Source organism: Macaca fascicularis, chromosome 1 (assembly GCF_037993035.2).
Source record: "Macaca fascicularis isolate 582-1 chromosome 1, T2T-MFA8v1.1".
NCBI classification, from domain to species: domain Eukaryota; kingdom Metazoa; phylum Chordata; class Mammalia; order Primates; family Cercopithecidae; genus Macaca; species Macaca fascicularis.
This window is the reverse complement of record NC_088375.1, coordinates 182,305,061-182,325,238: the sequence shown is the minus strand read 5'-3', so window position 1 is coordinate 182,325,238 and position 20,178 is coordinate 182,305,061. Positions and strand designations below refer to the sequence as shown.

General features: G+C 41.7%; 2 protein-coding genes, 1 long non-coding RNA gene and 1 pseudogene across 3 annotated transcripts in view; 2 read left to right on the top strand and 2 right to left on the bottom strand.

Moving 5' to 3' along the window:
* ORC1 (origin recognition complex subunit 1) overlaps nucleotides 1-2,094 on the bottom strand; it is a 32,880-nt gene extending 30,786 nt beyond the window's left edge. Inside the window, exon 1 of the mRNA XM_005543370.4 lies at nucleotides 1,871-2,094. The gene's annotated coding sequence lies outside the window, so the exon portion shown is untranslated. The remainder of the gene's footprint in view (nucleotides 1-1,870) is intronic.
* A 94-nt stretch (nucleotides 2,095-2,188) lies between these two features.
* PRPF38A (pre-mRNA processing factor 38A) lies at nucleotides 2,189-14,905 on the top strand. The gene is made up of 10 exons (XM_045386315.3): nucleotides 2,189-2,505; nucleotides 3,309-3,468; nucleotides 5,767-5,888; nucleotides 7,850-7,935; nucleotides 9,244-9,354; nucleotides 10,604-10,716; nucleotides 11,338-11,364; nucleotides 11,479-11,576; nucleotides 12,050-12,098; nucleotides 13,334-14,905. Exons 1-10 carry the CDS (start codon nucleotides 2,376-2,378, stop codon nucleotides 13,374-13,376), a joined length of 939 nt encoding a protein of 312 aa, XP_045242250.1. The 5' UTR covers nucleotides 2,189-2,375; the 3' UTR covers nucleotides 13,377-14,905.
* LOC135965488 (uncharacterized) lies at nucleotides 5,488-11,072 on the bottom strand. Its single transcript, XR_010578470.2, has 3 exons — nucleotides 10,951-11,072; nucleotides 6,690-6,810; nucleotides 5,488-5,658 (listed from the first exon to the last, which is right to left on the bottom strand). It is a non-coding gene; the product is annotated as an uncharacterized lncRNA (long non-coding RNA).
* Nucleotides 8,174-8,254, top strand: LOC123571263 (small nucleolar RNA U13; annotated as a pseudogene).
* Nucleotides 14,906-20,178: the final 5,273 nt, after the last annotated feature.

Here is a 20,178-nt window from a genome sequence, read left to right as displayed (position 1 = left end):
GTTTTAGACTAAGAAAACATTTTATTTGAAGTCATGGTCTATGAAGATAACACACAGGCAATTTAGTATCATCTGTGTCCATCTTGTACTATGCCTTATCTCTTCCCATCCAGGAAAACAGAAAGGTCAATTCCTAAGAAATGAAACTATAACATTTAGAAATACTAGGAATAAGGCACAATAGGTGTAAAACATCTAACAGAGTGAAATTAAAAGACAGTAATACAGGGGTTATAAATGTCTTCATGACACTTATAAAATGCACACAGGGATGAAACATAAATACAAAGGCTGGGCGCAGTGGCTCATGCCTGTAATCCCAGCACTTTAAGAGGCTGAGGCAAGTGGATCACTTGAGGTCAGGAGTTCGGTACCAGCCTGGCCAACATGGTGAAACCCCGTCTCTACTAAAAATACAAAAATTAGGTGGGTGTGGTGGTAGGCGAATCACTTGAACCCGGGAGGTGGAGGTTGCAGTGAGCCGAGATCGCAACACTGTACTCTAGCCTGGGCGACAGAGCAGAACTCTGTCTCAAAAAAAGAAAGGCAGATGTTAATTATCACTTCAAGGTGATAACTTGTCCTATCTTATACAGGATGGCACAGCCTTAACTCAAACCCCAAAAAGCCAGATTGCAATTACTGTGCTCTTAACTACTTCACCTTACAACACATTGTGTGAAATTGGATAATGTTAATATGTAACTGACAGCTTGCTTTTGGTGTATTTATTATTATAATAAATCAGGCTTCCCAGCCACTGACTGAGCATTGTGGATTGGGCCTCAATTTGCTTACCCACAAAATGGAGAGAATAGAATCTTCCTTTTATTCAACCAATATTGATTAAGTACCCATCGTGTGCCAGGCACTATTTTAGGATAATGGAAGATTAAGTGAAAAAATGCAAAATGGTAAATCCACTTTCCCACTACCTTAATCCCTTCCATTTATTTGTAAGGTACAGTGGTTTTATTTATTAAGTATCATTTGATGAATATTATGGAACTAACATATAATTCAAGCAAAATTTTGGATTCAATTTCGGCAGATTCACAAACCTCCTAAAGGCCACATATTGCCCTCCATTAAAGTTAAAAACTGTTGCAGAGGGACTTAAACCATTCTGTCATATTGGAAACTCCTTTGGCATTTCCAGCCCACCTAATACAGCAGAGAAGAGGGTACTATTATTCATGCGTTACAGACAACTAGCATCGTATCTAATCATTGCAGTTTCACAAATAGACCAGGGTAAGAATGCTGCTTCCAACTGTCACGGCAGAAGACCCTTCAGTTCCGGGATTAGACAAGAGAAGAAGAGAGCCAGCAGACTTCTCTTCTGAAAACAAGGTGAATGGCAGTCCAGCAGTTAGGAGCTCATCTGAAAAAAAGATCTGGGTAGGAGCCCAGACTGCTTAGTCACGAAAAGCGACCTAAGACACGTCCCTCTCTGGGCGCAATTTGCTACGTCCGTAAAATGGGGTAATAATCTCTGCTCCGCCTTCCCTGTAGTGATTCCTACACTATAGCTCAAAGAACGAAGTAAGTCGAGTGCTTTACAAGTGCAGATGGAGGGAAAGTCATCACTGAGCCTCAGGGTATGGAGGGCAGGAGTGCTCCTGCTTCTCGGCTGTTGGCTTCCGCCTTCCCCACTGCAACTCAGTTCCCTGCAGCGCTTTTAGGAATTGCAGTGTGGAACAGAGGAACGCTCTTTAACAGTTCAGAACAGTGCCTGGCACTGAACAGGCGCTGGGTACATGTCAGCTGAAAGAATCAATGAGTGAGTCTACAGAGAACGTCCTCAGTTTCAGAGGTTCCGCTGCGCCTTCCCCCGAGTCCCTCGCAACCCGCGGGACACCACACTCACCGGGCTCCAAAGCTTCCTCCGGCTAGCCGCAAGCCCTCCGTTTCCTACCGCCTCCGCTTCGAGAGCTCCGGGGGATGCAGCACCTCTAACCTGTACCAGCAGGGCTCCTCCTACAGCTACGGGCCGCACGCCAGGACGAAAGCGTGTGTCTCGCTGGAAATGGAAGGAAGGTGGAAGGAGCAAAGAAAACTTCGCGCCAATCGGCGTGGCCCCGCCCCCAGGCCATCCCTTCGCTGCGTCACCAACTAGCTCGCCCCGCCCACTACGTACACCTAAGAGGGGCGCCTGACGTAAATCCGCTAACATGCAGCCGCCATCATTGATTCGATCGGCGCCGCGGTGCGCGGAAGGTCTTTGCGCTGAGGTGTTTCCGGTTTCAAGATGGTGGCCTAAGCCTTTTAGTGAAACAACTTCTACCGCTCTCCATTCCCCTAGGTGTTTTTTTCTGAACCTGGATGTGACGCATTAAAGGATCCGACGGAAATAGAATTGAAGGCATTCTAAAATGGCTAACCGTACAGTGAAGGATGCGCACAGTATCCACGGCACCAACCCTCAATATCTGGTGGAGAAGATCATTCGAACGCGAATCTATGAGTCCAAGTACTGGAAAGAGGAGTGCTTCGGACTTACGGGTGAGCGAAAGCATGCAGAGCCCCTCTCGGCAGCCTTGTGGCCAATTTCTCCTGACCGAGCTCCGGTGGGACTAGCGACTGGCCTCTGGGGGTGGGGTTTTGAGCGGAGTATGTCGATCATTCAGAAAAATTTGAGTGCATACTAAGTGCCTCGTCTTGTGTCGACTATTGGGAACACAGATGAATCTGATAAGGTCATGTTCTGAAGGGTGTCTCAGTTGGGTTCTGTGAGTTATCCCATATTTAATGATAGCTGGTTGGGTTGCAACAGTGTTAAGCTCAGGGGTCCGAATATAACACTTTGACACAATCTATTGAAGGTCTTTAAGGACCTGACGTTAATATGCCTGAAACCAAATTCATGATCTTACTATCCTTAGATCTGGGCCAGTTCCAGTATTTATAAATGTCAGTGCTTCAGAGAAGTCTTCCAGGTAATCTTCCGATTTGAATTCTGGCTTTAAATCCATGTCCTGTGGCAATCTGTGAACCTTGAACAAGTCACTTTACCTTTCTTAGCCCTCATTTTCCTTATCTGGAAATAAGAACATTGCTAGAACTTTCTTCATGACTTGTTAAAAAAGGTCAAGTGAGATAATATGAAAAGTTTAGCAGGGTACCTATTTTATTATCCATTCTCAATGTATATTAGCTGCTGTCGTTACTGTTACTAATACACATTCGTTCTCCTAATATTACACTGTTGATGTGTATTTAGGAGAACCAAAGCTTGAACTAACTCTCCACTTTCAACTAGGAAGAGCTTAGCCCTAATATGTCACTCTATTCTTTTTGTTTTTTAGCTGAACTTGTAGTCGATAAAGCCATGGAGTTAAGGTTTGTGGGTGGCGTCTATGGTGGCAACATAAAACCAACACCCTTTCTGTGTTTAACCTTGAAGATGCTTCAGATTCAACCCGAGAAGGATATCATTGTAGAGTTTATCAAAAATGAAGATTTCAAGTGAGTGCAATGTTCACTAGCTAATATAAGAGGTTTAATTTTGGCGGTTCAGCATTGGGCTTTGGTTAAGAGTGGTGTACACAATGTATCTCATTTCTACAGAGTTCCACTCCAGATTTTTGCTTTTGAGTCCTTGAGTTTGTATTTTGTTTGTTTGTTTTTCGTTTTGGAAACAGAGTCTGTCTGTGTTGCCCAGGCTGGAGTGCAGTGGTGCAGTCTCGGCTCACTGCAACCTCCATTTCCTGGGTTCAAGTGATTCTCCTGCCCCAGTCTCCCGAGTAGCTGGGATTACAGGCATGTGCCACCACGCCTGGCTAGATTTTGTATTTTTAGTAGAGATGGGGTTTCACCATGTTGGCCAGGCTGGTCTTGAACTCCAGACCTCAGGTGATCCCCTCCCCTCTGGGCCTCCCAGAGCGCCAGGAACACAGGCATGAGCCACCACACCCGGCCAAGTTTGTATTTTATCTGTTCTGATTGTATTAATCTTCTACTTTACTTTCTCAGTTTTGGTGGTAGTTTTTCCCCAAAAAAGGATTTCACAAATTCACTAAATATATATTAAGCAAAAGTGAGTGCCTGATATGTTGGTAGGCACTGGACGCTCAGGGGTGAAAATCAAACAACAAAAGGTAGTGGTTAAGAGGTGTTAGATCTGGGTTCACATCCAGATTCTGTTGCCCATTAACTTGACATTGGAGGGGTTACTTAATTTTCTAAACTTTGCTTATCTGTAAAATGGTGACTATAATGTAAGAGTGAAAGAAGGTAATGCATGCGGATCTCTGAACACAGCATTTGCTGCACGGTAAACACCTAGAAAATGTCAGCTTCTCATTACTGTATTACCCATTCTCAAGGAAATCACAGACAAGTATAGGAGACAGACATAATAGCTTCTTATGTGCCATGCTCTAAGGGCTTTGCGTATACTAATTCATTTCACTTTCACAACAACCTTCTAAACTTTTAATCCCTATTCTACAGGAGAGGAAACTGAGGCACAGAGATTAAGTAATTTTGCCCAAGTTCAAACAGCTAGTAAGTGGCAAATCTGGCTTCAGAGTTCATGTTCTTTGGTACAGTATTCTGCTTCTCATACAAAGAAACTGTGAGTTTCAAATGCCTCGTAGTTACCCAAGAGGAAATTTAAGTAGTTGGATACAGGAAAAAGGGAAGAGGGACGACTCTTATAAAGCATTAATAGCTAGAAAATACCTAACTTTTGTTAGGCACTTACTGTGTGCTCTATGCTGTACTTAGGACTTTAAATGCATTTCTTGTTTATATACCAAGCCATAAATTAAGTAGCATTATCTCCATTTTACAAGGATTGAGAAAACACAGATTTGACCAGTAGTGTCACAGAATTAGTAAATCATGGAGTCAGAATTTGAACCCAGATGACTTACTTTTTTCCAAAACCAGCAGTCATGTTTATGTGTACTTGTTCTTGTATTGTTATTAAATATATCTTCTACTTTCTGTTTTAAAATTCAGTATCTGGCCAGGCGTGGCTCACACCTGTAATCCCAGCACTTTGGGAGGCCAAGGCAGGTGGATCACTTGAGGTCAGGAGTTTGAGACTAGCCTGGCCAACATGGCAAAACCCATCCCTACTAAAGATACCAAAATTAGGCTGGGTGCGGTGACACACACCTGTAATCCCACCTACTCGGGAGGCTGAGGGAGGAGAATCGCTTGAACCCAGGAGGTGGAGGTTGTAGTGAGTTGAGATTGTGCCACTGCACTCCAGCCTGGGCAACAGAGCAATACTCTTGTCTTGAGAAATAAATAAATAAATATACAAAAATTAGCTGGGCATGGTGGTGGGTGCCTGTAATCCTCGCTATTAGGAGGCTGAAGCAGGAGAATTGCTTGATCCCGGGAGGCAGAGGTTGCAGTGAGCCGAGATCGTGCCACTGCACTGCAGCCTGGGCAACAAAGCAAGACTCTGCCTTAAAAAATAAGTAAATAAAATAAAATTCGGTATTTCGTTTGATTCTTAGAGTAATCCTGTGAGGTAAATAGGTTTTATTCTGGTTTTACTGATGATATATTTGAAAGTTGATCAATATGTATGATGTTCCCAAAGCCATAAATGGTAGCATGGGAACTTGAACCCAGGTCTCCATATTTTAGCTGTCTTTCTTCAGCTTAATTCTACCTCCACAATTGCAGCTTTCTTACCTGCCAAAGAGAAGAACATATTTATCCACTACTGTCATGAGAAAAGCTAGTTGTAAAACTTAGGAACTTCTAGGATGGCCTGTTGTTTCACTATTATCTCTCTATCAGGTATGTTCGCATGCTGGGGGCACTTTACATGAGGCTGACAGGCACTGCAATTGATTGCTACAAGTACTTGGAGCCTTTGTACAATGACTATCGAAAAATCAAGAGCCAGAACCGAAATGGGGGTGAGTATGGTGCTAAGTCTCCTGATTGTCATTTTTAAGCCAATTTTTATTTCACCAGTACTTCTACCTCTGCATTGTCATAGACAGTGTGAATGCTCCTCTTCATCTACATTGTTACTGTCTTTATGCAAGTTTTCCCTTGTCCCTCATGGGAGTTTTCAGTCTGACTACTAGCTTCGTGTTGGCCTTACCTAGCCTGCCTCTGTCTGCCTCCCTTTCCAAGTGCATCTTATGTTAATCCCTGCCTTGCATCATATGCCCCCTTTATATGTTCTCCGTCACAAAAGATCTAGCTGCAGAATGGCTTCCCCATAAAACTTTCCCTAGCCCTCTCAGACAAAGTTAGTTTTCCGTATTTTACGTCTTCACAGTTCTTTCTACTGGCCTCTCCTCTAGCACTGTACTTCACACTGCAGCATATAGACTTAAGTGTACTCATTTTTATACAGGAATCCCACTGAAAAATAAGTATATCCGAGAGAGGCAGCTCCATACCGTCTACAAAGAGATTACTTAATGTGTTAAGGAGGGATTCTAGGTACTGCAGTCAAAGCCTTTTCTCACTTGGTGTCATAACAGAAGATAGGAACATTTACCTTTCACCCCTACCTGTATCATTAAACAGTAGAAGGTTAAGAATTTGGGGCCAAGCACGGTGTCTCACACCTCTAATCCCAGCACTTTCGGAGGCCAAGGCGGGCAGATCACTTGAGGTCAGGAGTTTGAGACTAGCCTCGCCAATATGGTGAAATCCTGTCTCTACTAAAACTACAAAAATTAGCAGGGTGTGGTGGTGCACACCTGTCATCCCAGCTACTCAGGAGGCTGAGGCAGGAGAAGCGCTTGAACCAGGAGGCGGAGGTTGCAGTGAGCCAAGATCGCGCCACTGTATTCCAGCCTGGGCGACAGAGCAAGACTCCATCTTAAAAAAAAAAGAATTTAGTATTATACTTTAAACTTATTCATTCATTGAATACGTACATATTAAGTGCCATTGACATGTCACATACTGTGCTATGTGGTGTAAATGCCATGGTGAACAAGATGGACATGGTCATGGCCATGATGGAGTTATTTATTTATTATTTTATTATGTAAAACTAAGAATTTCTCAACCTGTTGACATTTTGCGTCATATAATTTTTGTGTGAGGATTGGCTCTCTAGCCTCTAACCACTAGATGTAAGTAACATCTCCTTCTAAGTAGGAGGATGGGCATGTGCCCAAAATTGCCCATGGTCGAGAACCCCAGAAGTAAGGTAATGTTTACCATGGAAGTTCTCAAAAGCTATATATATATATACACACACACACACACATTTTATATATATAATTTATATATATGCATAATTTCTTTTTTTTTTTGAGACGGAATCTTGCTCTGTTGCCCAGGCTGGAGTGCAGTGGTATGGTCTTAGTTCACTGCAACCTCTGCCTCCCAGGTTCAAATTATTGTCCTGCCTCAGCCTCTTGAGTAGCTGGGATTATAGGTGCCCACCACCATGCCCAGCTAATTTTTGTATTTTTAGTAGAGATGGGGTTTCGCCATGTTGGCCAGGCCTGTCTTGAACTCCTGACCTCAAGTGATCCGCCTGCCTTGGCCTCCCCAAAGTGCTGGGATTACAGGCGTGAGCCACCACTCCTGGCCAGTTCTCAAAAGCTATTACTCCATGTGCCATATAAGATACATGTTCTAAATTTAGAAACATTGCAGGTTCAGATGAGAAATTATATTTGAATTATATGATCTCTTCAAGATCACCCCTACGTAATTCAGGACTGTTTGTGCTTGCTTTTGTGTTTGTCTCCTCCTAATTGGGACATCTTCATTCATCCCTTAATCTCTTCTAAAGAGGCCTAGTATATAGATGTCCTGATATGAGGTCTTAACACTTCTTTTACTTTTTGGCATCTAAATCTGTTATTTCCAAGTTGTTTGAGCTAATGACTTTTTCTTGCAGAGTTTGAATTGATGCATGTTGATGAGTTTATTGATGAACTATTGCACAGTGAGAGAGTCTGTGATATCATTCTGCCCCGGCTGCAGGTAAGAAATAAAAGTCTCTTACCACAGTCACCCTTCTCTTTCTAGACAGGCAGACAGACAAACACATACACACACCTTAAACACTGAAGCCTGTGGATCTTATGGGTCCTCTTAATAAACAGTCTTCCTGTCTGGGAGAAAGATAGTGGATTGGGAGTGAGAGGAAAATAGATAAAATATTTGAAGGGTAGGGCTTTAAAAGTGAATAGTTTAAAACAAGGAAACTTTGTTTTTCCCCATCCTTTTGTAGTTCACGTGCATGTGTGAGTTGTGCCTCCCTCAAATCTTTTTACAACGTCAGCACATTACTGGTCTATCATGAAAAAAAAAATTTATTCAGGATGTTATATCAAGGGTATTATAGCTAGAGTGGGTAGGGATTTTTTAACTTCATGAACAGTTTTTTTCAAACTAGTCTTCATGTAAAAAGCCAGGACATAAAACAGATAAAGATAGGGCCAGGAGTGGGAGACTGAACCCTTAATTCCTTAAACTTGGCTTTACCATCCTGCTTCCCTTTCCTAGTGATAAACGATTATCCATGAGACATCTTTTCAGGAAATGAGTGTGATACATCTCTCCTGTTCTATATTGGCACTGTAGGGCATGTAGTGGAAAGAATGAGATTGTAAATTTGAAAACCTACTTTGAGGGCCCAATTCTCATAGCAATGTCTTGCTCTGTTGCCCAGGCTGGTCTTAAACCCCTGGGCTCAAGGGATCTTCCCACCTCAGTCTCCCAAGGAGCTGGGACCACAGGGACATGCCACTACATTTAGCCATTTGGCATTTTTAAAATCAGCTTTGCCTCTCTGATCTTTAGCCACTCAAATAAACATTGGTAAGCCATATCCCAGATTAAAATGGAGCCAGTTCAAAATGCATGAATCTCAACAGCTCCCGAGATCCTGGGTGTGCTGGAGATTTGGTGCTACTCTAGGGCTAGGCCTCTTCTGGTGGAACTATCAGCCATGAACTTATTAGCCCTTGGATTTTCTCTGTGTACGAAGCCCTTACTTTTGGTTCTAGGCTATACCTATACTGATTGATACTCCCATGACTTTAGAGTGTAAGATACAGGGAATACAGCCAATAGAAAATGAAGATGTTCTCTTCAGGTTTGTATTTATGTTTATAGGAGAACTTTAGTTTATAGATTCCAGGTCTGTTAAACTTATGAAAAGCTTGAACTGTCTTTGAAATGAAATTGTCTCAGCTGTTGCTCCTTGGAATCCTGAAGCCCAGTGTTGAGGTTTCAAGAAATAGGGGAAATGACAACAACCCCTAACTCTCATTATGTTCTCTGTAGAAACGCTATGTATTAGAGGAAGCTGAGCAACTGGAGCCTCGAGTTAGCGCTCTGGAAGAGGACATGGATGATGTGGAGTCCAGTGAAGAGGAAGAAGAGGAGGATGAGAAGGTCAGGCACCTGAGACTTTCAGGGTTGTAGGGGAGGGAGTAATAGAAAATGGGAATTTTTTTTGTTTTTGTACTTTAATTTTTAATTCTGTTGGCCAGGCGTGGTCGCTCACGCCTGTAATCCTAGCACTTTGGGAGGCCAAGGCGGGTGGATCACCAGAGGTCAGGAGTTCAAGACCAGCCTGGCCAACATGGTGGTGAAACCTCATCTCTACTAAAAATACAGAAATTAGCTGGTGTGGTGGCAGGTGCCTGTAATCCCAGCTACCCAGGAGGCTGAGAAGCGGGGGTTGCAGTGAGCCAAGATCGTACCACTGCGCTCCAGCCTGGGCAAAAGTGAGACTCCATCTCAAAAAAAAAATTTTTTTAACTGTAATCAAGAACAATATTCCCTTATTAAAAGCACCTCAGCTCTGCCATATACTAGTGGTATAATCTTACGCAAATTACTTAAATTTAGTTTTCTCCTATGTAAAGTGAGGTTAATGATACGTTTTTCCCCACGTCTGTTGAAAGTATTAAATAAGATTATAAACTTAAAGCCCTTAGCAGAGTATTGGCACATTATAATTGCCTAATAAATGGTGGCAGCTGTTAAATACTTGGAAAGAAATAAAACTTTTCATAATTGCACCTATCCTAAGGAATAAGCCTTGTTTAGGAGGGGGAAAATGTCAACCGCATAGGCATGTTCTTTCAATACTAGTTACAGTGCTGAAAAGTTGAAAACAACCAAGCCTGCCCAGTTGTTTCAGGAAGCAGTCAAACTTTTTTTTTTTTGGAGATAGGGTCTTGCTCTGTTGCCCAGGCTGAAGTGCAGTGGCACAATCTTGGCTCACTGCATCCTCGGCCTCCCAGGCTCAAGCAGTCCTCCCACCTCAGCCTCCCAAGTAGCTGGAACTACAGACGCGTGACAGCACACCTGGCTAATTTGTGTATTTGTTTTGTAGAGATGGGATTTCACCATGTTGCCCAGGCTGCAGATAAACTAAACACACACACATACACACACACCGGTCTGTTTCTGTTCCCTCTCTCTTCTGTGAGTTATTCTGGCTGTCTTACATAGCCCATAATAGGTTTTGTTAGTTAATAGGGTAAGTGCCTCCTTCTTTGTAGTCAGGTTACTGTGCTTTAAAGTCACTTGGAGATGGACTTTGGGACAAGATGGGGTGTGAAGTATAATTAGTGTTCCTAGATGGCTCTTTATAAGCCTGTGCTTTTTAGTGACCCAGTCATCTTGTTTCCAGTTGGAAAGAGTGCCATCACCTGATCACCGCCGGAGAAGCTACCGAGACTTGGACAAGCCCCGTCGCTCTCCCACACTGCGCTACAGAAGGAGTAGAAGCCGGTCTCCCAGAAGGTAAACCCTAGTCATTGGCCTTTTCCCAGGAGATTTTGAGCACTGTAGCCTAGAAGTTTGGATTTTAGAGAAGGAAAAATGCCAGCCTATGGAGAATGTTTGCCCAATATATTCTGTTGCTGCAAAACAGACACCTGTAAAACCTCATTGGCAGAAAACAATAACCATTTGTTTCGTTCACAAGTCTGCAGTCAGTGATTTAAGCAGAGCTTGGATAGGCAGTTTTTTAAGTACCTGTTCTGTTGTCTGCTGTCTACTGGCTGGTATGGAATTGCCTTAGCTTGGATGACAGGGGAAATTTCTCTTCTCTGTGTCATCCTCCAGCAGGCTAAGTTGGGCATTCTCATGGTAGTGGCAGAACTCAAGAGCAAACAAACCCAGTCATGCAAATGTTTTTCCAGTATCTGCTTTTATCATATTTGCAAATATCCCATTAGCCAAAGCAAGTCACGTGGCCAGTCCTAAAGTTAGAATGGGAGGGTGTTAGAGTTACATGACAAAAGACATGGATACAGAGAAGGGTGATACAGAGAAGGGTGAAGGATAAGACTGGGGGTGTTTTTGCAATCTACAATATCCAGTGCACCAACCTAGGCTTTCTTCTTCCTCTCTTTATTATAGGCGGAGTCGATCTCCCAAAAGGAGAAGGTAGGCCTTCAGTTGTTTGTGATGAAGGATAGAGCTTTGGGGAGGGAGTGGTGGTATTGGAGTTGTATGTATATTGCTAACCAGATCTGGCAGTCTAACCAGTCTTTTCTATAGCCCCTCCCCCCGCCGAGAAAGGCATCGGAGCAAGAGTCCAAGACGTCACCGCAGCAGGTCCCGAGATCGGCGGCACAGATCCCGTTCCAAGTCCCCAGGTAGAGCATGTGGGCCTTTTGCCACAGGTTGTCTTAACAAAGAAATGTAAAAGGAGCAGTTAAGCCTCCTGCAGTACAGGAGTGCCTGACTGTACTGCGTAACAGAAAAGGAAATGGACATAGAACTTGAAAATTAAGGTTCACAGCTTGACTGCACTTATAAGCTTTGCTGATAAGGTTGGCTTCAGTTTTTTCATCTGAAATTATAAGATCTAATATAATAGTGAAAACCCAATATGATGTTTGTGAAATTAGCCATAAAGCCCTTGAATGTATATGTGTTTGAACTGGTTTCATTACTCCTTTCTTTGCTCCCTCCTCCTCCACTAATTCAGAGTTGCTTCCACTAAGAGGACAGTGTCCCCTGCATAGGCCAAAAAAATATTAAGCCAATGGCAGGTATTAGGGGAGGTGAGAGTGACAGTTTAATAAGAGAAGGGTAGGATCTCATACAATGGCCTTTTCTTCCCCAGGTCATCACCGTAGTCACAGACACAGGAGCCACTCAAAGTCTCCCGAAAGGTAATGAATTGACCTCTATTTTAACTTTATTCAGAAAGTCCCAATTACAACTAATTGGACCTGAAATTTTCTGGTTTTGTTGGGGGATGTTAGGAATTCTCCTTCGTTACAAAATTGGTCTAGTGCTTTGAGAATTACTGGGGTTAGATAACTTTTTCTTTTTTCTTTTTCTTTTTTGTGAAAACTGAGTTTCGTGCTTGTCTCCCAGGCTGGAGTGCATTGGCGTGAACTTGGCTCACTGCAGTCTCTGCCTCCTGGGTTCAAGCGAGATACCTGTTTTGTTTTGCTTTACAGGATTGCACCTTTGGATAATGGATGAGCTTTGGGCTCAGTCCCAAGTTTTAAAACTTGAGTGGCCTGGGACAAGTCACTTTCATTTGATTTCATTAGAAACCCCCATACTGTTGGGTGCACCCCTTTTTTTGTTTTTTTTGAGATGGAGTCTTGCTCTGTCGCCCAGGCTGAGTGCAGTGGCGCAATCTTGGCTCACTGCAAGCTCCACCTCCTGGGTTCACGCCATTCTCCTGCCTCAGCCTCCCGAGTAGCTGGGACTACAGGTGCCCGCCACCATGCCTGGCTAATTTTTTATATTTTAAGTAGAGATAGGGTTTCACTATTTTAGCCAGGATGGCCTCAGTCTGACCTTGTGATCCACCCACCTCGGTCTCCCAAAGTGCTGGGATTACAGGCGTAAGCCACTGTGCCTGGCCTGTTGGGTGCACTCTTAACCTCTGAGAGGTCATTTCCTCAGTGCTAAAATTTGGATAGTAATGCCTGACTCAAGTGTTGCTCTGAACCAAAAAACTACCAAGCAGTTTAATGCATATCGAGTGTCAGCTCCATCCCCATCAGTGTTAGCATACCAAGGTCTTTCTGAGGAGTCCTTTTTTTTTTTTTTTTTTTTTTTTTGAGACGGAGTCTCACTCTGTCATTGAGGCTGGAGTGCACTGGTGCGATCTTGGCTCACTGCAGCCTCCGCCTCCCGGGTTCAAGCAATTCTCCTGCCCCAGCCTCCCGAGTAGCTGGGATTACAGGCGCCTGCCACTATGCTTGGCTAATTTTTGTATTTTTAGTAGAGACAGGGTTTCACCGTGTTGGCCAGGCTGGTCTCGAATTCCTGACCTCAGGTGATCTGCACACCTTGGCCTCCCAAAGCGCTGGGATTACAGGCATGAGCCACTGTGCCCAGCTGCCCAGCTTCTTAATATAATTATTTATATGTGTTGCCATTTCAGGTCTAAGAAGAGCCACAAGAAGAGCCGGAGAGGGAATGAGTAATGGACTGTTTGGTTTTAGTCCACATGGCCTCCTGTGGATATGAGGATATCTGTCTATGTGAAAGGATTAAGATCTCCCCCAGGCAGCTATAAAAATATTTTAGTTTTTTTCTTATCAAGTTAATGAAGGAGGTGCTAAGTTTTGTATCTCTTTTTAATCATAATCAACATCAGTTTTTGACCCAACTAACCTTGACTGTATTCAAACTTATGAGTAGAAAGGATCTGAAGGTTGGGGATATGAATGACAAGGAAAGGATGTGGCCACCTGATGACCCTTTCCCTTTTTATTAAACCGGACACACCTGTTTCCCATTTCTCTGTAGTTCAGTTTTTGGTTTGTTGTGGTTGGAACTGCTTTGAGAATCCTGGGATTTGTGCTGCTGCTATTATTTAAAAATCAAAGGAGTAAAACATAGTAGCTCCTAACTTTTTCCCAGCAGCAGCAAGTAGTAATAAACACGAAACCTGGTTAGCAGTTTTGAAAGAACAGAATGCATTCAAATGTAAGGCTTCCTCTGGATCATTAAAGCCAGTTTCATCCAACAGTTCAACAGAGAGCGGCACTTAATACCCTTTATACAGCCCATTTTTTCTTAGTTTCATTTGTTCTTGCCCACAAGCTTGAAATCCAGGTTAAGGTATCCAGCCTTTATCATATAAGCATTGACATTATCCAGGCCTAGTTAGTAGCAGTAGGGTAACAGGATTGAAAAAGATTTGATGGAGAGGAAAGTATCTAATATTAGTCATGGTTTTGACCTAAATTGCTAGACAATAGTGCCATTCAAAGTCAGAAAATACCGCAGGAGGAGACAGCTTTTAGAAGGGCAGAGAATTAGGGGATTGTGGTAGTAATGAAAATGATGCATTCAGTTGAACAAGTTTGAGCTTTGGTATAGCTAAAAACAAAAGCCCATAAAGTTGGAGATGGGGACCAGAGTTTAACATAGCAATCTAGGCCAGAATTGACAATGTTTAAGTAATTGTGGAATCTGTCAATAAGACTTCTAGAGTGTTTATATGTATCAGAAATGCACACAACAGAACCACAGGCAACACCAACACTGGTGACAGGAAGAAGTAGAAGTCACCTATTGAAAACTGGAATGGCCCATTCAGAAAGACAGGAGAATTAGGAGAGGTGAAAGCAGCCAAGGGTCAAGAATGCAGAAGCAAAGGAAGGACTAAAAAGCCTCCATGGACATTGATAATCAAGAGATTATTAAGATCTTTGCTAGAAGCATTCCTTTACCTGTACTTAACTACCTTAAAAAGAGAAAAGTCAATGACGTCCTGCAACTATAGTCCCAGTAGGAACTGTGAAGACCAGCTGCCCTGCAGGATCCAGTTTTTCTTGGGAGGTTGTATCTGGTCATAAGGTAAACATTCTATACATTCTATTGCCTGCTCCTGAACTGAAAGACTTCTGCAGCAGTATTAAAGCATTTTTTAATCTTATTTGAGCTTTCATATTCTTCAGTGATTCCTTTCATAATACCTGAGTTAATAAAAGTGGTCTTAAAGAGCTCTTACGGTTTCTGATACAACTACACATAGGACTACCTTTTAGGATTAAATATAAGCATCTCTATGTAAATGTGTTACAATGTCCTAGCAGTTATTTATGAAAGTGATCTAGGTAGAAAGAAATGTCTTCTAGCTAAATGACCCATGGACCAACCAAGCTGTCATCCAGTACACTCTTAAAACTTTATCTTAAAATACGTTTTAAGTAAAAATAAACCCACACACAAAAAAAGCCCAACAAATTTTAGTAACAGAAAAAAACCTCCCTAACCAAACATTAAATAAAACATACTTGTTTAGACATACGGTAAAATGTGGACCAAAACGGAGGTATCACAGCCAACCAACAGCAGGAAAGGGAACATCCCTATTCTTTAATTAGAAGAAGGAGGTAAGAGGAAGGCATGCTGAATGTCTGTAGATACCGTTTTGATAAAATTACACAGGAGATGGAGCTTAAGGACAAACCTTGCTGTAAGGCTCTTCCTGTCATCTATGTGCTTGCCTATGGATGAAGCATTTTAAACTTTTTGACTACATACATTTTAAAAACGTATTTTACATCTTACCTCTGTACACACATCTAGATTCTGTACTGAGACAAATTTCAGGAAAGAATACTTACTATGCAAAGTGAATTCTGGTATTTCCTACTTGATAACAGTTTTTAATATTGGATGCGAACCACTTAATCGATTTCACTTCCAATAATTTGAAATACACTGCCTTAAAAGCTTTGCCCTAGGGCACAATCGCCTTTTAATACTAAGAAATTAAGGGAGATGTGTTCCAAGGGGCAAAAGAAATAATGGATTTTTGGCCGGGCGCGGCAGCTCACGCCTATAATCTCAGCACTTTGGGAGGCCGAGGAGGGCAGATCACCTGAGGTCGGGAGTTTGAGACCAGCCTGGCCAATGTGGAGAAACCCCGTCTCTACTAAAAAATACAAAATTAGCCAGGCATGGTGGCACATGCCTGTAATCCCAGCTTACTCAGGCGGCTGAGGCAGGAGAATCGCTTGAACCCAGGAGGTGGAGGTTGCGGTGAGCTGAGATCGTGCCATTGCACTTCAGCCTGGGCAAAAAGAGCGAAACTCCATCTTGGAAAAAAAAAGAAATAATAGGTTTGGTGAGAGGGTTCCAATATAACAACCCAACTTTTAAAGCTCATTCGTCTAACCTCTTCCTGTTATTCTTCAGTAGACTGAAGAGAATGATTAGAAAAGAATTATCGCCGGGCGCGGTGGCTCAAGCCTGTAATCCCAGCACTTTGGGAGGCTGAGACGGGCGGATCACGAGGTCAGGAGATCGAGACTATCCTGGCTAACATGGTGAAACCCCGTCTCTACTAAAAAAAAAATACAAAAAACTAGCCGGGCGAGGTGGCGGGCGCCTGTAGTCCCAGCTACTCGGGAGGCTGAGGCAGGAGAATGGCGTGAACCCGGGAGGCGGAGCTTGCAGTGAGCTGAGATCCGGCCACTGCACTCCAGCCTGGGCAACAGAGCGAGACTCCGTCTCAAAAAAAAAAAAAAAAAAAAAAAATCACACATTGCCTACTCCCTCAGAAAGGTTAATGTGACAAATTCACACATTCAAAAAAGATAGCAGACGAACTTTTAAACAAGCACAGAGGTTCAAAAGAGATGGAAAATAAGATTGGTAGAGTTTCAAGGCCTTACTAGAAACCACAAAACATAAAACAGCACAGAGAAAATAGGGTGGAGGAAATAAAAAATGGAAAAGAGAAATAATAGAATAAAATATTCTGATGGTTTAAAAAGAATCGGCTGGGCGCCATGGCTCACGCCTGTAATCCCAGCACTTTGGGAGGCCGAGGCGGGCGGATCACGAGGTCAGGAGATTGAGACCATCCTGGCTAACATGGTGAAACCCCGCCTCTATTAAAAATACCAAAAAACTAGCCGGGCGTGGTGGCGGGCGCCTGTAGTCCCAGCTACTCGGCAGCCTGAGGCAGGAGAATGGCGTGAACCTGGGAGGTGGAGCTTGCAGTGAGCCGAGATCACACCTCTGCACTCCAGCCTAGGCAACAGAGCGAGACTCCATCTCAGAAAAAGAATTAAATGGGGTCAGGATAGTCTGAGATCCTGTAACAAGAAGGCAACAAAGCAAAAGGCTCCAAAGATTTGAGAAAAAGCGTGCCAGAAATTTTATACTTTACAAAGGCTATAGATGTCCTCAAGTTTGTAAAAACTTAAAAGTACAAATCATGAGCCTTTGAGAAAAAAACTACCCAATAATGAAATTCAACTAAAGAAGAAATCAATCAAATTAAGGACTTAGGAACAAAGAATCAGTAAAAGGAGTGTTAGTAAACACTTCTGAAACTTTAAAAATAATGGGCAATGATTATAAAGTCAAAATTAAATATTACAAATACTGTCTATATAGAAATAAGTAGAGTGCTGGTTTCATCTTTCATAGCAGGAATCACAGTCTCTAATTAAAACATACATGAAGCTAGAAAAAAAAAATAGCCTCTTTATTGTTTTCCGTAATTGTCCTTAATTTTAGGAGGAATCTTACAAGACTAGATTCTCTTGTGGGAAAAGTGTTTTTAAATTGAGAATTTTTTCAGTTTCACACTTGTTTTCCTTTTGTTAATTTGCTGTATTTATTAAATATAGCATATGAGCCCACTTTTGTAAAACTATTTGTATATATGTGCCTATGTGACTAAGAGAGATGGTTGGAATGAATGAAGTTGACCAGATAGTACTTCTGTCTGGCTGATGAACTTTTGAGTGATTTTTAAACTTTGTACTTTTATATAAGGCGTATTTTCTTTTTACAATAAACATGTTAATTTCTACAAGGAAGAAATGAGTTGCTGGGAGTTGAAAGCTTTTATATAAGCATACCAACACATTTTATATATTGTTTGCTGGAACTACAAACTGATAACCACTTTTATGAAGGGCAATTTGGCAATATGTAGCAATGCAGCAGGAACCTTAGAACTTGTGATCCTTTTACTCAGTGATCCCACTTACGGAATTCACCCTGATAGAATAATTACATGTACACACAAATAGCTTTATCCCATCATCATTTTACACATTATATATATATATTATATATGTTTATATGAGAATAACTGGAAACAGCAAAAATGTCCATCTGTATGGAATATAAACAAATATATTACACAGTACATATTTGTATTTTTAATAATCCCAATGTCAAGGGAAAATACTAATCCCCATGTTATTAAACAGAATATTTCAAAACAATTTGGTCTTAAATGTGTGTGTTCTCCCTGTATAAGATTGATAATTTTCTACTTAATGGCTCTACAATGAATCTGAACTCATAATCTACTTTGCAAACTTAAAATCTGAGCTTTTACTGTATCAATTTTAAACTACATTCTGTTTTTCGACAGAACAGTTTTGCCAATTATTGAACACTGGCAGTTACTGAAGGAGGGGCAAATGAGATGCTGAAAACTAGTATCTATAACACTATCATATAAGTAAAACCTAGGCTATTGGTTACTAGGTTGCCAGTTAATAGCTTTTGCCAAGTGGTATTATACTGCCTTCCTTAAGGAAGAAAGGCTGAAGGGTATTATACTGCCTGCCTTAAGGAAGAAAGGCATTCTGTTATTGGAAGTTGTTTTATTTTTAATGACTATTTCAAATACAATCCTCCCCTTGGTATCTGGTGGGGGATTGGTTCCAGGACCTCCCACAGATATACCAAAATCCAAGGATGCTTAACTCCCTGATATAAAATAGTGTAGTCTTTGCATATAACCTATGCATATCCTCCTTTATACTTTAAATCATTTCTAGATTACATATAATGCCTCATACAATGTAAATTCTGTGGGAAAAGGTGTTATACTGTATTGTTTAGAAAATAATAAACTGTACAAGTTCAGTACAGACACAATTTTTTTAAATATCTGCAATCTGTGGTTGGTTGAATCCACAGATGCAAAATCCATGGATATGGAGGGCCTACTATATGTACAAAAGTAAAGAGAATAATAAACACCACTGTATACATCATTACCTGTTCTCCAAGATGTGGAAGGACATGAAGTACCGAATGTTAATTTAAATCTTGAATGCTCCAAGTCATTTTAACATAAATGCATAGTTGGGTCAGGTATCTTGTTAAAAATGATTTAAGTCCACCACTTAATAGGATTCTGAAGGATGCTGACACTTTAATAAGAAAAAATAGTAAATATACCTGACTTTAACTCAGGGCTGTAAATACAGCACAAATACCCTCAATCTCCTGCAATAGGTTTCAAGTGTCCTCCATGTTGCAAAGTATGGAAAGAGCCCAAGCAGTCTCCTATTTTAAAGTAATGTGTATCAGAGGAAACACAGCAAAGATAGCCCACTGTCCTTACATTTTTATCTACTTATTCTGCACATTTCCAAATAGATTATAGCATCATTTAGCCTAAAATCCCAGGCAACTGGACAGACTAATTAAGGGGTTAGAGAAAATTACCTCACCTCACTGCTAAAACAGCTGAAACATTATGCCACCAACAACTTAAGTCTGAATTCCAATACCCAATAATAATTCCAAATATTACTGGTAAATAATTATCACCTTGGCAAGTGTGCTTTCCAGGTGGAAGTATAGGATTCAAAATGAATAGAGTCTGGGCTGGGTACGGTGGCTCAACGCCTGCAATCGCAGCACTTTGGGAGGCCAAGACAGGTGACCAGCTGGACCAACGTGGTAAAACCTCATCTCTCCCAAAAATACAAAAATTAGCCAAGTGTGGTGGCGCATGCCTGTAATCTCAGCTACTCAGGAGGCTGAGGCAGGAGAATCGCTCGAACCCAGAAGGCAGATGTTGCTGTGAGCCGAGATCCCACTACTGCACTGCAGCCTGGGCGACAGAGACAGCCTCTGTCTCAAAAAAAAAAAAGGAAAAAAAGTTATCTTCCCTCCACTCTAATTGCCAATATTAGTCTCAGTGTTTTAAAACACTCTTTCCAAATACTCTTCAATTCAGACTCCAGCATGTAAATTTCCTTTTTGGAATTTACTGCTTTGCATTTCAGTTTTTATTTTCAAAGACAAATGGAAATGGCTTCTGCTTCTATCAACCTCATAATGGGTGTTGTGAACATTCAACCAAATAAAGGATATGAAATGATACTTGACTCTCTAAAACTAAAACCTGAGAGTTAGAATGCTCTATTCACTGAAATTAAAAGAAATCTCGTTACATAATATTTCCATCATCTATACAACAGATGAATTAACCAAATTTAACTC

Excerpts from the sequence above, each read along its gene's own strand:
- PRPF38A (XM_045386315.3), top strand. The coding sequence starts at position 2,376 with ATGGCTAACCGTACAGTGAAGGATGCGCACAGTATCCACGGCACCAAC. Across the intron at positions 3,469-5,766 it reads ATCAAAAATGAAGATTTCAA|GTATGTTCGCATGCTGGGGG; the intron begins GTGAGTGCAATG and ends TCTCTCTATCAG. Across the intron at positions 12,099-13,333 it reads CACTCAAAGTCTCCCGAAAG|GTCTAAGAAGAGCCACAAGA; the intron begins GTAATGAATTGA and ends TTGCCATTTCAG.